We start from the raw sequence: 13,132 nt of genomic DNA, 5'->3' as shown, positions 1-13,132 counted from the left end.
AAAATCAAACTAGGGGAATAACCAGAAGAATGGTGCAATGCTGCCAGAAATAACATGTCCCTTCTCATGCGCGCTGCTATAAACCGGCACCTGCACAATCATGAAAAACACCGATGAAAGAGAGCCTCAGAATAAACAGGACTACTACTACTGCACTGAAACCCAACAAGGAGAACAAGTGCGAGCATGAAATCGCACTACTATTGCCGCGCTGTAACCAACAAGGAAATCAAGCGCGTGCATGCAAAGAGCGGGAAAGTCCCAGCTCCCTTAACGGATTTCTAGTCATAAAACTTAGCCTCAATAAAATATCCATTCCTTAAATGTATGATGACCGAACCCACAGTACTAAGACTCCCAAACAGAACCTGAAGTTCAAACAACAGTAAAAACCAGACATACTCACAAGCTTGTTGTTAGGGTCGGTTGAAGCCAGTTAGAGCTAGTAGTGCAGCAATAACAGGGCAGAATGTAGCAACTCTGGTCTCTCTTTTTTTTTTTTTTTTTTTTTTTTAAACAGAGAAGGGAAAGAAGAAAAAATTGAGACCCAGTCAGACCCTCTAGCAATGGAGGGAGGGTGAGGCAGGGACCGTGTAACTCCTAAAGCCGGCACCGTTCAGCCGGACACCCCTGTCTCACTAAAGAGAAAATCAAGAGAAATAGCATTGCCAGCTCACTGAAACCTTAACAGGAGAAAATAAAGTTCCAGTCACAGACAGAATTCAGGAGCTAGTTGAATAGCGACCATCACCTGCTGGGAGATAGAGAATACTGGAGATGCAGCAGGCGTGCCAGCCAATAGGACCATCTGTTAATCAGTTTCTCTATCTCCGCCTGGTCGTTGGAGCTAGGGGCCGGCTTGCTTACATGAGAAGCAGATATCAGAGAAGACACTCCCTGGGTCGAAAGCAGCACCCCCTGTCCTGGACACATCAAAGGCTCTCCATATAAGGTTCACAAATTCTGTGGAGAAGCATGGTGTAGGGGAAGTAAATGAAGCCTGCAAGTCCTCAGTCGGGCACACACAGGATCTCCAGACACCACACACCTCTGTTTTGCATCAATGTGCAAAAAGGGTCCCAAGCAATATTTTTTACCTATATCTCGGACCCATGGTGGTGAACTAGCCCTGGCTGATAAAGACAAGGGTAAGCCCGAGGTTCCTGGCCCTTCCTCGTGTGCATTATGGTACATGAACACTCTTCTACCAGTAACTATAAATTTGGCATGAATTTGCATCCCCACCCCCTGAGGAGTCCATCCCAGCTGACTGGGAACAAAAATTGAGGCTTTTTAGGCAGACAGAGGATTGGGGGGGGGGGGGAATCAGATCACTTGAAATCCAAGAGTCACCACCAGTAAAAATCATACCAAAAACAGCCCATTGTAGAATTATTTTAAAAAAAAGTGCAAAAAAACAAAGAAATAGGAGTTTTGCCGGTGGAAGACCTTGCCTCTAACTCCAGAAACCCTCAAATTTGGAATTTTATGAACCACCCCATTCTCTCATAGGAATGAATGAGGTTCTACTCAAGTTTTGTTTCCTAGCTACAGTGTTTTTTTCAATGCAGCTGAAAGAAGGAAAAGCACCGTTACTTACCGTAACAGGCGTTATCCAGGGACAGCAGGCAGCTATTCTCACATATGGGTGACATCATCAGCGGAGCCCGGATGCGGAAGATCGCAAGCAGACTTGCTTGAAGAAACTCAAAGTTTTGAGCAGGGCTGTGGAGTCGGTAGATAAATGTTCCGACTCCGACTCCTGAATTTTTTGTATTCCAGACTCCAGGTACCCGAAATTTCCTCGACTCCACAGCACTGGTTAATTTTCAGATCGTTAAAATGGAATGTCAAGTTGAGAGAAATGAGCATTTTCGACACCACCTTCTTTTTGCTTTTAATCAAGATTCTAAGGCCGCAGAAGCTGCTCGCAACATTTGTGCTGTGTATATAGTGGGTGCTATAGCTGAAAGAATCGCTCGTGATTGGTATGCCAAGTTCAAAAATGGAGTCGGTAGATAAATGTTCCGACTCCTCAGTTTTTTGTACTTCTGACTCAAGACTCCGACTTCAGGTACCTGAAATTTCCTCCGACTCCACAGCCTGGTGTTGAGTTGATTGCACCACGCATGCGCGAGTGCCTTCCGTTCCAGCGTAGGGCGCTTCTCCTCAGTTCAGATAGCAAGCAGAGAAGCCAACCAGGGGAAGTGGGTGGGTTGTGAGAATAGCTGCCTGCTGTCCCTGGATAACACCTGTTACGGTAAATAACTGTGCTTTATCCCAGGACAGGCAGGCAGCCTATTCTCATATATGGGTGACCTCCAAGCTAACCAAAATGGGATAGTGGGAGTGTTGGCAATTTAAGAGAATAAATTTTGTAATACTGTTTGGTCAAACTGTCCATCCTGTCTGGAGAAAGTATCCAGACAATAGTGAGAAGTGAAAGTATGAACCGAGGACCAAGTAGCATCCTTGCAAATTTCCTCAATAGATATAGATCTGAGGAAAGCTACTGAAGCTGCCATTGTTCTAACTTTATTGGCTGTGACTCTACTATGTAGGGGTAATCCAGCCTGGGCATAGCAGAATGAAATACAAGCAGCCATCCAGTTGGAGATGGTACGCTTAGAGATAAGATGTCCCAACTTATTAGGATCAAATGAGACAAAAAGTTGAGGAGCAGTTCTGTGTGGTTTGGTGCGTTCCAAATAGAAGGCCAAAGCACATTTACAGTACAGAGTGTGAAGAGCTACTTCGCCAGGATGAGAATGAGGCTTCAGGAAGAACAGTGGAAGAACAATATATTGATTGAGATAAATTCCGATACCACTTTAGAGAGGAATTTTGGATGAGTACGTAAGACTACCTTATCATGATGAAACACCGTGAAAGGTGGATCAGCAACTAAGGCTTGCAGCTCACTGACTCGTCGAGCAGATGCGAGGGCAATGAGAAACACCACTTTCCAAGTGAGATACTTCAGATGAGCCTTATCCAGTGGTTCAAACGGAGGCTTCATCAGTTGAGCAAGGACAACATTGAGGTCCCAAACCACAGGATGCGGTTTGAGAGGAGATTTGACATTGAAAAGTCCTTTCATGAATCTGGAAACCACCGGATGAGCAGAGAGGGGTTTCCCTTCAATAGGCTGATGGAAAGCTGCAATTGCACTGAGATAGACTCGGATCGATGTACACTTGAGGCCAGAAGTGGATAAATGCAACAGATAATCCAAAACAGAGGATAAGGAGGAATGCTGAGGCTCCTTATCATGAGAAAAACACCATGCAGAAAATCTAGCCCATTTTTGTCGATAGCATTGTCTAGTGGTAGGTTGCCTAGAAGCCTCTAAAACATCTTACAGATTGAAAAAACTGAAGAGGAGTTATGTTGAGAGGTACCAAGCTGTCAGGTGTAGACTGCAGGATGGGATGAAGCAGAGTTCCCTGACTCTGTGTAAGCAGAGAAGGAAAAACTGGTAGAAGGTATGGATCCCTGCTGCTGAGTTGAAGTAGAAGGGAGTACCAAGGTTGTCTCGGCCACCGAAGAGCAATCAGAATCATGGTGGCATGATCGTTCTTCAACTTGACCAGAGTCTTGAGAATGAGAGGGAATTGAGGGAATGCATATAGGAAGAGATTTGTCCATTCCAGAAGAAAAGCATCTGTCTTGAGGCGATAGGGAGAGTATATCCTGGAGCAAAACTGAGTCAGTTTGTAGATTTGGGGAGCTGCAAAGAGGTTTATCTGAGGTGTGCCCCACTGTGAAAAAATGAGATGAAGAGGCGAAGAATGGAGTGTCCATTCGTGAGGTTGCAGAAGACGACTCAAGTTGGGTCTACCAAGCAATTCTTCACCCCTTGGATGTAGACAGCTTTGAGGAAGGTGTTGTGGCGGATTGCCCAGTCCCAAACCTTCAGAGCTTCTTGACAAAGGGAGGCAGATCCCATCCCTCCCTGTTTGTCGATATAATACATGGCGACTTGGTTGTCCGTCCGAATGAGGACTACCTGGTCGTGAAGAAGATGTTGAAAAGCATTAAGAGCCTCAAGGATTGCTCCAAGTTCCAACAGATTGATACGACACTGACAATCGGTACTGCTCCAGTGGCCTTGTGTAGAGACCATCGAGATGAGCGCCCCAAGCGTAGGTCGAGGAATCTGTCGTGAGGACCTTCTGATGGGGGGGCTTTGAAAAAGCAAGCCTCTGGAGAGATTGGAAGAGAGCATCCACCAATGGAGAGACTGCTTCAATGAAGGAGTGACTTATGTGTTGAGAAAGTGGGTCGCAAACCTGCGTCCATTGAGATGCCAGAGTCCACTGAGAAATTCTGAGGTGAAGTTTGACAAAAGGAGTCATGTGTACTGTGGAGGCCATGTGACCTAGGAGTATCAGCATGTGTCTCGCTGAGATGGAAGACCGGGAAGAAACTGTATGACAGAGTTGAAGAAGAGCTTCCAGACGTTGTTGTAGGAGGAATGCTCTTAGTTGGACAGTGTCCAGAACAGCTCCAATGAATTGTAGAATCTGTGAGGGCTGAAGTTGGGATTTGGGAAACTTTAGGATTCAAAATCAACTTTGTAGGAACCAGGTAGTCCGTTTGGTCGCTACAATAACCCCTTAAGATGTTGAATTCTTGATGAGCCAGTCGTCGAGTTAGGAAAATATCTGAAGACCATGGTTCCATAGAGCTGCTGCTACCACTACCAGGCACTTGGTGAACACTCTGGGAGATGAAGCCACGCCGAAGGGCAGCACTCTATTGATAATGCAGATTCCCCACCCGAAATCTGAGATATGGACGGGAGGCCGAATGAATGGAGATACGAGTGTAAGCCTCCTTGAGATTCAGAGAGCATAACCAGTCGTTCTGCTTGAGAAGGGGATAAAGGGATGCCAGGGACAACATTCGAAACTTTTCCTTGACTAGAAATTTGTTGAGAGCCCTGAGATCCAGAATGAGTCGCAGATCGTCCGTCTTCTTCAGAACAAGGAAGTAAAGGGAGTAAAACCCCCTGTTCAGCTGTTCCAAGGGAACTGGTTCGATTGCATGGAGATGAAGCAGAGCTTGAGCTTCCTGAAGAAGAAGGGCAGTCTGGGATGGATTGGAAGGATACTTTCTTGGAGGAAGCTCTGGCGGAACCTGATAGAAATGAAGAGAGTATCCTTCCCTGATGATGGTAAGTACCCAGAGATCGGATGCAATTGTCGTCCATCGATGGTAAAAAAGATGGAGACGACCTCCTATAGGGGGAAAATGAGACAGAGTCAGAACGGTGGAGGTTATGCTCTGTTGTAAACAGTCAAAAAGGCTGAGTAGCCTTAGGTGCAGCAGAAGGTTGAGGTTTTTGTTGCTTCCGAGGCTGCTGTTTCTTAAGAGGAGGGCAATTGTAAGGAGCCGTCCTCGGAGAAAAAACGCCATTGATAGATAGGAGCAGGGCGTGCAGGTTTGGCAGGAGCTGGCTTTGGCTTAGGTCCAATAATAGAAGCAAAAGATTTTTCATGTTCAGACAATTTCTTGGTGGCTGCCTCGATAGACTCAAAGAGGTCATTGCCCGCACAAGGAATATTAGCTAAAAGATCCTGAAGATTAGGGTCCATGTCAATAGTAAGAAGCCAGGCAAGGCGACGCATGGCTACAGAGCAAGCAGCTGCCTGGGCAGATAACTCAAAGGCATCGTAAGATGACTGGAGGAAATGTAAGCGGAGTTGTGATAAAAAAGCAAGGACTTCTTGAAATTTAAAGTGCTTTTAAGTATCCAAATAAGTCAAGAATTTTGGTAATAGAGAAATGAGGAACTCAAAATAAGTAATAAACTGAAAATTATAATTGAGGACTTTAGAGGACATCATGGCATTTTGATAGATGCGACGTCCGAATTTGTCCATAGTTTTCCCTTCCCTTCCAGGAGGAACGGTGGCATAAACCTTGGAAGGATGGGACCTCTTCAAGAAGGACTCGACTAGAAGGGAATGGCGAGATAACTGAGTTGTCAAATCCTTTGCAATGTACAGTTTTATACCTAGAGTCCAATTTGCCTGGAACAACCGATATGGTATAAGGGGTCTCCAGGCATCAACCAAAAGTCTGAGACAAAAGCTTGTGAAAAGGAAGCTTAAGAGACTCTGCCGGAGGTTGAGGAAGTTGCATGACTTCAAGGTACTCCTTAAGAGTATTTGGAATCAGCATCTAATTGAAGATCCAAGTCAACAGCCATTTGATGAAGAAAAGATGAGAAAGATAGCTGATCCGCCAATGCTTTGCCTCGAGATGGACTCGAGGACGTCGAGGCAGCCTGGGTCGAAGATGAAGCTTCGGCAGGAAAAAAGGCATCAATAGAATATGGAGACTTGGACGAAGCAATCGAAACCGCTGCATCCTCGAGGTTCGAAAGTGGAGACCTCAAGCGAGGAGTCGGCGGTCTAGTCGAAGTAGGAGTAGAGCGAGGCTTAGTTGAAGAGGGACTTTCTTTAAAAGAAGAACTATGACTGAAAGTATGCCTCGAAGGCCTCGATCGTCGGCAAGAACAATGTTTGGAAGCAGATCTCGAAGATCGAGGAGACTTCACCTCGGAGACAGAAGCAGCCGATGCCACCAAAGAATGTATAGGACTGGAGGCTGTACAGCGAAGCTCCAGAGGCTTGATGGAGGAACCTCGATGCACTCCCAAAGACTCTGCTCCTTGGATAGAATGTGAGGATTCCTGCCGAGGTACTTGCAAAGATTCTGCTCCTTGCTTCACGTGCTTAGATACCAGACCAGACACTCGCAGAGACTCTGCTCCCTGCAAAGAGTGTGTAAGTTCAGACTGAGGCAAAGAAAGCGGCTCGACCTCGCGGGAATCTGCTGAATGCCCAGGCTGGATGAGAGGAAGAAGCTTCAGTCCCATATTAGTAAGGAACTGAATGAATTGCTTCTCCAACATGGTCTGGAAAGAAGCCGGCAAGGATGGATCCGCGTCTGAAACCGGACCACCTGCTATGGCTGGAGGCTCCACCGAGACAGTTTAAATGTGCTTCGACTTTGAAGTCTTAGGCACTTTAAGCACTTTCTTCTGAGTTATCTGACCTGAGGAAACAGGAGAAGATACAGCAGGTGTCGAAGAGAGAGCTGCTGCAAATGACAAAGGTCTGATGAGGCTCGAGGTGGAAGCAGTAGAAACAGCAGGAGTCTTGGTCGAAGGTGAGGTCGAGGGCATCTTCGATGTCAAGGGATCGGAGGAAGAATCCATCCCGAACAGCTTCTCCACTAAAAGGTGACGACACTTAAGGGCTCGAGCTTGAAGAGTAGCACAGCTCTCGCACGACTTCGGGTGATGGTCCAGCCCAAGGCACTTGAGTCACCGACAGTGTGGGTCCATAAGGGAAATCGCACGCTGGCACTGGCTACACTTCTTGAAGCCCGTTACAGGCCGGGACATAGGAGGAAAAATAGCTGCCGCAAGATCGAAGCCCTTGGGTTGCAGCCGAGCGGCCTGCCCCGGAAAACGGACGGAAGATTGAAAAAAATTATTTTTTTTTAAACTAGAAATAAAATAAAGTAAGAACAGCGATTCGTGAAGAAAAAAATATAAATCGCGGTTCAGAGAAGGCACGACGTAACGAAGTTAAACGCAGAGAATCAAAAACGGACTTCTCGGCTCTGCGGAAAACTGACGAGACGTGCCCTACACTGGGCGGGAAGGCACTCGCGCATGCGTGGTCGATTCGAAACTTCGAGTTTCTTCAAGCAAGTCTACTTGCGAGCTTCCACATCCGGGCTCCGCTGATGACGTCACCCATATGTGAGGCCTGCTTGTCCTGGGATAAAGAGATTTATCTACCTCAGTCACTTCGAGACTCTTCCAGACAACAGAATCTTCAGGCTGCAAGCCAGACGGACCGACCTTCAACACCCCACCCCTAAGGGACCTTGGAGTGCGACAGAGTGGGTAAACATTCAGCCGGCACCCCGATACCCCGAGGGTTTTTACTCAGGTCATCCACAGCCTGCACTGAGAAACTCAGAAGGCGAGCAGGCTCCCAGAGGAACAGACCCCCAAGCCCAAAAGATAACACAGCAGGCTGGCCTCTCCAAGTTCATCTGAACGTTTGCTTTACACACTGGCAAAGCGGGTCTACGTCCTTTCCCAGAGAGAGAATCCCCAAGAACGGGGCCTCAGAATAAATAATGGTGATCTGCCAGGGTAGTTTAGGGGACTGCCCCAGGTTGGGGAGGGGGTGAGCTGTAAAATACTACAACCCTGGAATTCTTCAGAGCCTCCATCTTTTTGAAAGTGGAGGCATCAACTCCACACAATCATTTGGAAGGTGCAAATGGCAAACCATTCTAAAAACAAAACAATTTTTACTCATTTGGAATGCTTGGCATCTCTAAATCCAAGAGAACGAAGCTTACTTTTGAACACGTAATGGTGTGTCTCAGAGAACAAGTCTGTTCTCAGGGATTCTCATTGTTCAATCTGGATATAGACTACTAATATGTGGAAATCAGTCATCAATAAAATAGTTTGAAAATAAGTAAAACACTCAATTTACCATATATATATTTTAAAATAAGCCGAGGTGACCTTTATCCCCCGAAAAAAAAAAAAAAAGGTTGACTCGAATATAAACCAGTTTATATGCAAGTGCCCTCTTTCCCCTGCTCCACCCCTTCCCCTCACCTGACCCCTTGCAGGCCTGCCGTAAGCCCTGGTGGGCCTGACAGACGGGATCCCTCCTTCTCTAGTCAAACATCCCACCTCCCAGACTTTTTTTTTTTTAAAAAAAGTACCTTTAAAGCCCAGGTGGTCCAACGCAGAACTTCTATGCTCCTGTCCTATGCAGAGCTGTTATTTGAATGGCTGTCATAAGTTTGAGACAACATTGCGAGAACTCACGGCAGTCACTCAGATAGTGGCTCTGCACAGGGCAGGAGCATAGAAGTTCACTCCTGCCCTGGTTCACCGCTGGACCACTTATAGTAACATAGTAGATGATAGCAGATAAAGACCCGAATGTTCCATCCAGTCTGCCCAACCTGATTCAATTTAAATTTTTTAATTTATTTTCTTAGCTATTTCTGGGCAAGAATCGAAAGCTCTACCCGGTACTATGCTTGGGTTCCAACTGCCGAAATCTCCGTTAAAACCTACTCCAGCCCATCTACACCCTTCCAGCCACTGAAGACCTCCCCAGCCCATCCCCCACCAAACGGCCATACAGACACAGACTGTGCAAGTCTGCACAGTACTGGCCTTAGTTCAATATTTAATATTATTTTCTGATTCTAGATCCTGTGTTCATCCCACGCTTCTTTGAACTCAGTCACCGTTTTACTCTCCACTACCTCTCTCGGGAGCGCATTCCAGGCATCCACCACCCTCTTCCTAAAGTAGAATTTCCTAACATTGCCTTTGAATCTACCATCCCTCAACCTCAAATGATGTCCTCTGGTTTTACCATTTTCCTTTCTCTGGAAAAGATTTTGTTCTACGTTAATACCCTTCAAGTATTTGAATGTCTGAATCATATCTCCCCTGTCCCTCCTTTCCTCTAGTGTATACATATTCAGGGCTTCCAGTCTCTCCTCATACGTCTTCTGGCGCAAGCCTATCATTTTCGTCGCCCTCCTCTAGACCACTTCAACTCTTCTTACGTCCTTCGCCAGATACGGTCTTCAAAACTGAACACAATACTCCAAGTGGGGCCTTACCAATGACCTGTACAGGGGCATCAACACCTTTTTCCTTCTACTGGCTACGCCTCTATTTATACAGCCCAGCATCCTTCTGAAAGCAGCCACTGCCTTGTCACCCTGTTTTTTCGCCTTTAGATCTTCGGACACTATCACCCCAAGGTCCCTCTCCCCATCCGTGCATATCAGCTTCTCACCTCCCAGCATATACGGTTCCTTCCGATTATTAATCCCCAAATGCCGATTATTAATCCCCAAAAGCCTGCAACAGGTCCCGAGGGGAGGGGGGCTGATCCAAATTAATAAACTGAGACCCCCCCCATTTTTAGGCCCAAAAATCTCCGTTTATATTTAAGTATATACAGGTAGTTCTAAATACCATATTAAAAAATAAGGGCATGAAAAGTATGATATTGGGCATGGGGTGGAGAGTTATTCACTTGGGACTACTTTTAAGACATTTTATTGTTAACTCTCTGCTATTAGTAACTAGGTCTCAATGTATAAAATGGGACCTGTGTAAGTTAAGCTCCGGAACACCTTGCCAGAGGATGTGGTAAGAGCGGATAGTGTAGCTAGTTTTAAGAAAGGTTTGGACAAGTTCCTGGAGAAAAAGTCCATAGTCTTGTCATTGAGAAAGACACAGGGGACATCACTGCTTGCCCTGTATTGGTAGCATGGAATATTGCTACACCTTGGGTTTTGGCCAGGTACTAGTGACTTGGATTGGCCACCATGAGAATGGGCTACTGGGCTTGATGGACCATGTTTTGACCCAGTAAGGCTATTCTTATGTTCTTAAATAGAACAAGATAGTGATATGCTTTTAACAACAGCTCTTGCGTCAAGTATTCCCCCCCCCACCCTTTAGGGTAGGCACCTACCTAGGCAAATTGGATCTGTGGTGTAGCACAACTGACTTGCAGTGCTAATGAGCTCTTTCCTGAAAAAGCCAGTGCCATGACTATGACCAAAGCAGAGTCCAAAGAAGCCAAAGGAAGGGAAAGGCATGTTTCAAGACTAAAAGGACAAAACTCAAGAAGCTCACACGGGAAAGGTCAGAATTATATCAGCAACTATGAGACTGAATTACCTGCTGTAACAGAGAAAAATAGTTCATAGCACTGGACATATGATGTGTTAATGTTGACTTCCTAGTTCATACCCCTAGTGCCTCAATTATATTAAAAAACTAGAAATCACACTTATTGTTAGACACAATATGCAAAAAAGGTCAGAATTTAACCTTTGCCTTTTGTTGCTTTCTTGGTAGGTGTATCAGCAACAATATTTATTTCAATATTATCAGGATCTCCTCCTTCATCTTCAATAGCCTAAATTAAAAAAAAAAATACAAGCATTAATGATTTACTTTGTCATATGCCAAGACATAAAATTTCAGCAATTTTTCACACAAATTCTCTATTATAATTTTAAACACTCAAGTTCAGTTTCTACAAAAGAAAACAATTCCAAGTACATATTAACTACAAAGAGAATCACCAAATTGTGACATATTGCAGAACTTAAAAAATATATTGTGCCTCAACATACACAAAGTATCACATCCCACTGGATCCCATTGCCATTATTTCTTTATCCTTTTGTCCTTTACTCCACTCCACCCCCGTTTTTCGAGTTCACGTTAAAGAATATTTCACAGAAAGAAAACAAAACTCAACAAAACTGCTAACCTTTATTTTCCTTCTATTAAGTACTTATCCATGTCATATCCCATTTCCATCTCAGTTACCTTACCTACCACATTTGTCTATTTTTAAACTTAAATGAACAGCAACTAAACTTTGTGGAGGAGACAGGTTTTGCCCTAGTAAAGAGATCCCCAGGGAGATGGATCTACTACCCGGTAGCAAGGTGAAAGACCTAGATACAGGGCCTGACCCCCCCCCCCCCCAACGCAGAAATAAGACAACACCAGACCCTTATACAAATTTACAGGCTTATTGTATCTCTAACAGTAGAATTTCGTGTTTTCATCAAGCCTGCAAGCTTCATAAAAAAAAACTTAAATAAAGGTTATTTGTAACCGAACAATAAATGTTATGAAGGTCCAGAAAACCGCAATACTGAACTTTGAATCAAGATAAATTCTAAATAAAATTCTAAATATGCTCATAAAACAGACTACCTTATATAAGGAAGTTAGAATTTTCTTTTTATCATAAAACGCACATTAACATATGAAGTTCCTATGAAAAAAATGAAAACAATTTTTCCGATTTACATATTTTAAAAATATACCTGCAAACTACATTTAAAAGTCAGCATATCAAAATCCGTAAAACTAGAATTACATAAAACAAAATACTGAAAAAACACACTGAAAAGCAACGCAAAATTCCTAGAGGGAAGAAGCACGCGCGTCTACCACGCTGTTACCTTAAAAGTGTACGAAAAACGGAAGGCCAGAAAAATGGAGTACCCAAGCAATACTTAAATTAGCCTCACGGGAGGCCACATAAACTTTAAAAACACCAACCATATAAAATATTTTAGTACAAGGCGATAGCCTCACCACGTTGGGATGAAAAAAAAAAGTAATCACTATGTTACCTCCAGCCCAGCACGCGGCCTGCAGTAGTTCCACACCCGCCTAAGCCCAGCCCATCACCGAACTAGTTTTACCTACCTGCTTCAGCCTCGAAATAAGCACGTTTTTCACCCCCGTAACATCTAGATTCCTCTGCTTAAGCTCGTTTTTGAGATCTATAACTCGAAGTTCAGTAATTTTCTTAATTTCCACGGCACTCGCTGTGGAAGCCATTTTAGGCGCCTCACCAAACCAGCACTGAACAGCAAGAAAGAATCGTCTTCTGCGTCACAACCGCATGCGCACAAATCTCCCCCTCACAAATACCCGGATATGAACAGAGCCCATTTTCTGGGTTTAAGCCGCCAAAAAACCCGCCCAAGGTGCTCTTGACTTTAGCCAGATGATCGGAAACAGGTACACATGCGCCGTGAATGCTGTTTTCAGATAGAAATCTCCTGTGGCGTTGCACAGTATTACCAGTCAAGAAAAATGTCTAACAATAGATAACAGGAGAAGGACCCGTTCATTACAATGCATTAATAATATATATATATATTATTTTTTTTTAAAGTTTAGTTAGCCAAATGCCTGATTTCAGTTGGACAAAATCTGAGGATATTCTCGAGGTCCACTGAGAAACAAAAATCATGGATTTTTTTCCTGTAGATTTCGGCGAGGTTTCATATGGATTCCCAAATATCTGGCTTTTTTAAATTATTGCTTGTGTTACTAGTTACTATTTTTAGTATCCATCTTTGGAAAGATTTTTAATAACAACTTTAATTTTTATTTATTGACACGTTTTACCATCGCCATTTTGGTAGACCAGGGTACCCGAGGTTCACCTTTTTATTTATCGAGATATAGGAGCTCATTTTCAAAACACATTGATGCACAAGC

At 44.3% G+C, this 13,132-nt stretch overlaps 1 protein-coding gene and 1 long non-coding RNA gene across 4 annotated transcripts in view; one reads left to right on the top strand and one right to left on the bottom strand.

Moving 5' to 3' along the window:
* SLTM (SAFB like transcription modulator) overlaps positions 1 to 12,544 on the bottom strand; it is a 362,439-nt gene extending 349,895 nt beyond the window's left edge. For 2 of the 3 annotated variants that reach the window (XM_033919731.1, XM_033919730.1), the window contains exons 1-2: positions 12,329 to 12,543; positions 10,925 to 11,012 (exon numbers count right to left, since the gene is read on the bottom strand). In XM_033919731.1, the coding sequence (XP_033775622.1) occupies positions 10,925 to 11,012; positions 12,329 to 12,463 (223 nt within the window). In that variant the 5' untranslated portion in view covers positions 12,464 to 12,543. Of the gene's footprint in view, positions 1 to 10,924; positions 11,013 to 12,328 lie in introns of all 3 variants that reach the window. The other variant, XM_033919728.1, reaches the window with a different exon arrangement.
* Positions 12,545 to 12,547: 3 nt separating this feature from the next.
* LOC117348076 overlaps positions 12,548 to 13,132 on the top strand; it is a 40,346-nt gene continuing 39,761 nt past the window's right edge. The window contains exon 1 of the long non-coding RNA XR_004536909.1: positions 12,548 to 12,646. This is a non-coding gene — a long non-coding RNA (uncharacterized LOC117348076). The remainder of the gene's footprint in view (positions 12,647 to 13,132) is intronic.

The sequence above is a fragment of the Geotrypetes seraphini genome, chromosome 14 (genome assembly GCF_902459505.1).
Source record: "Geotrypetes seraphini chromosome 14, aGeoSer1.1, whole genome shotgun sequence".
Classification (NCBI taxonomy): domain Eukaryota; kingdom Metazoa; phylum Chordata; class Amphibia; order Gymnophiona; family Dermophiidae; genus Geotrypetes; species Geotrypetes seraphini.
This window is presented reverse-complemented; position numbering and strand designations above follow the sequence as displayed.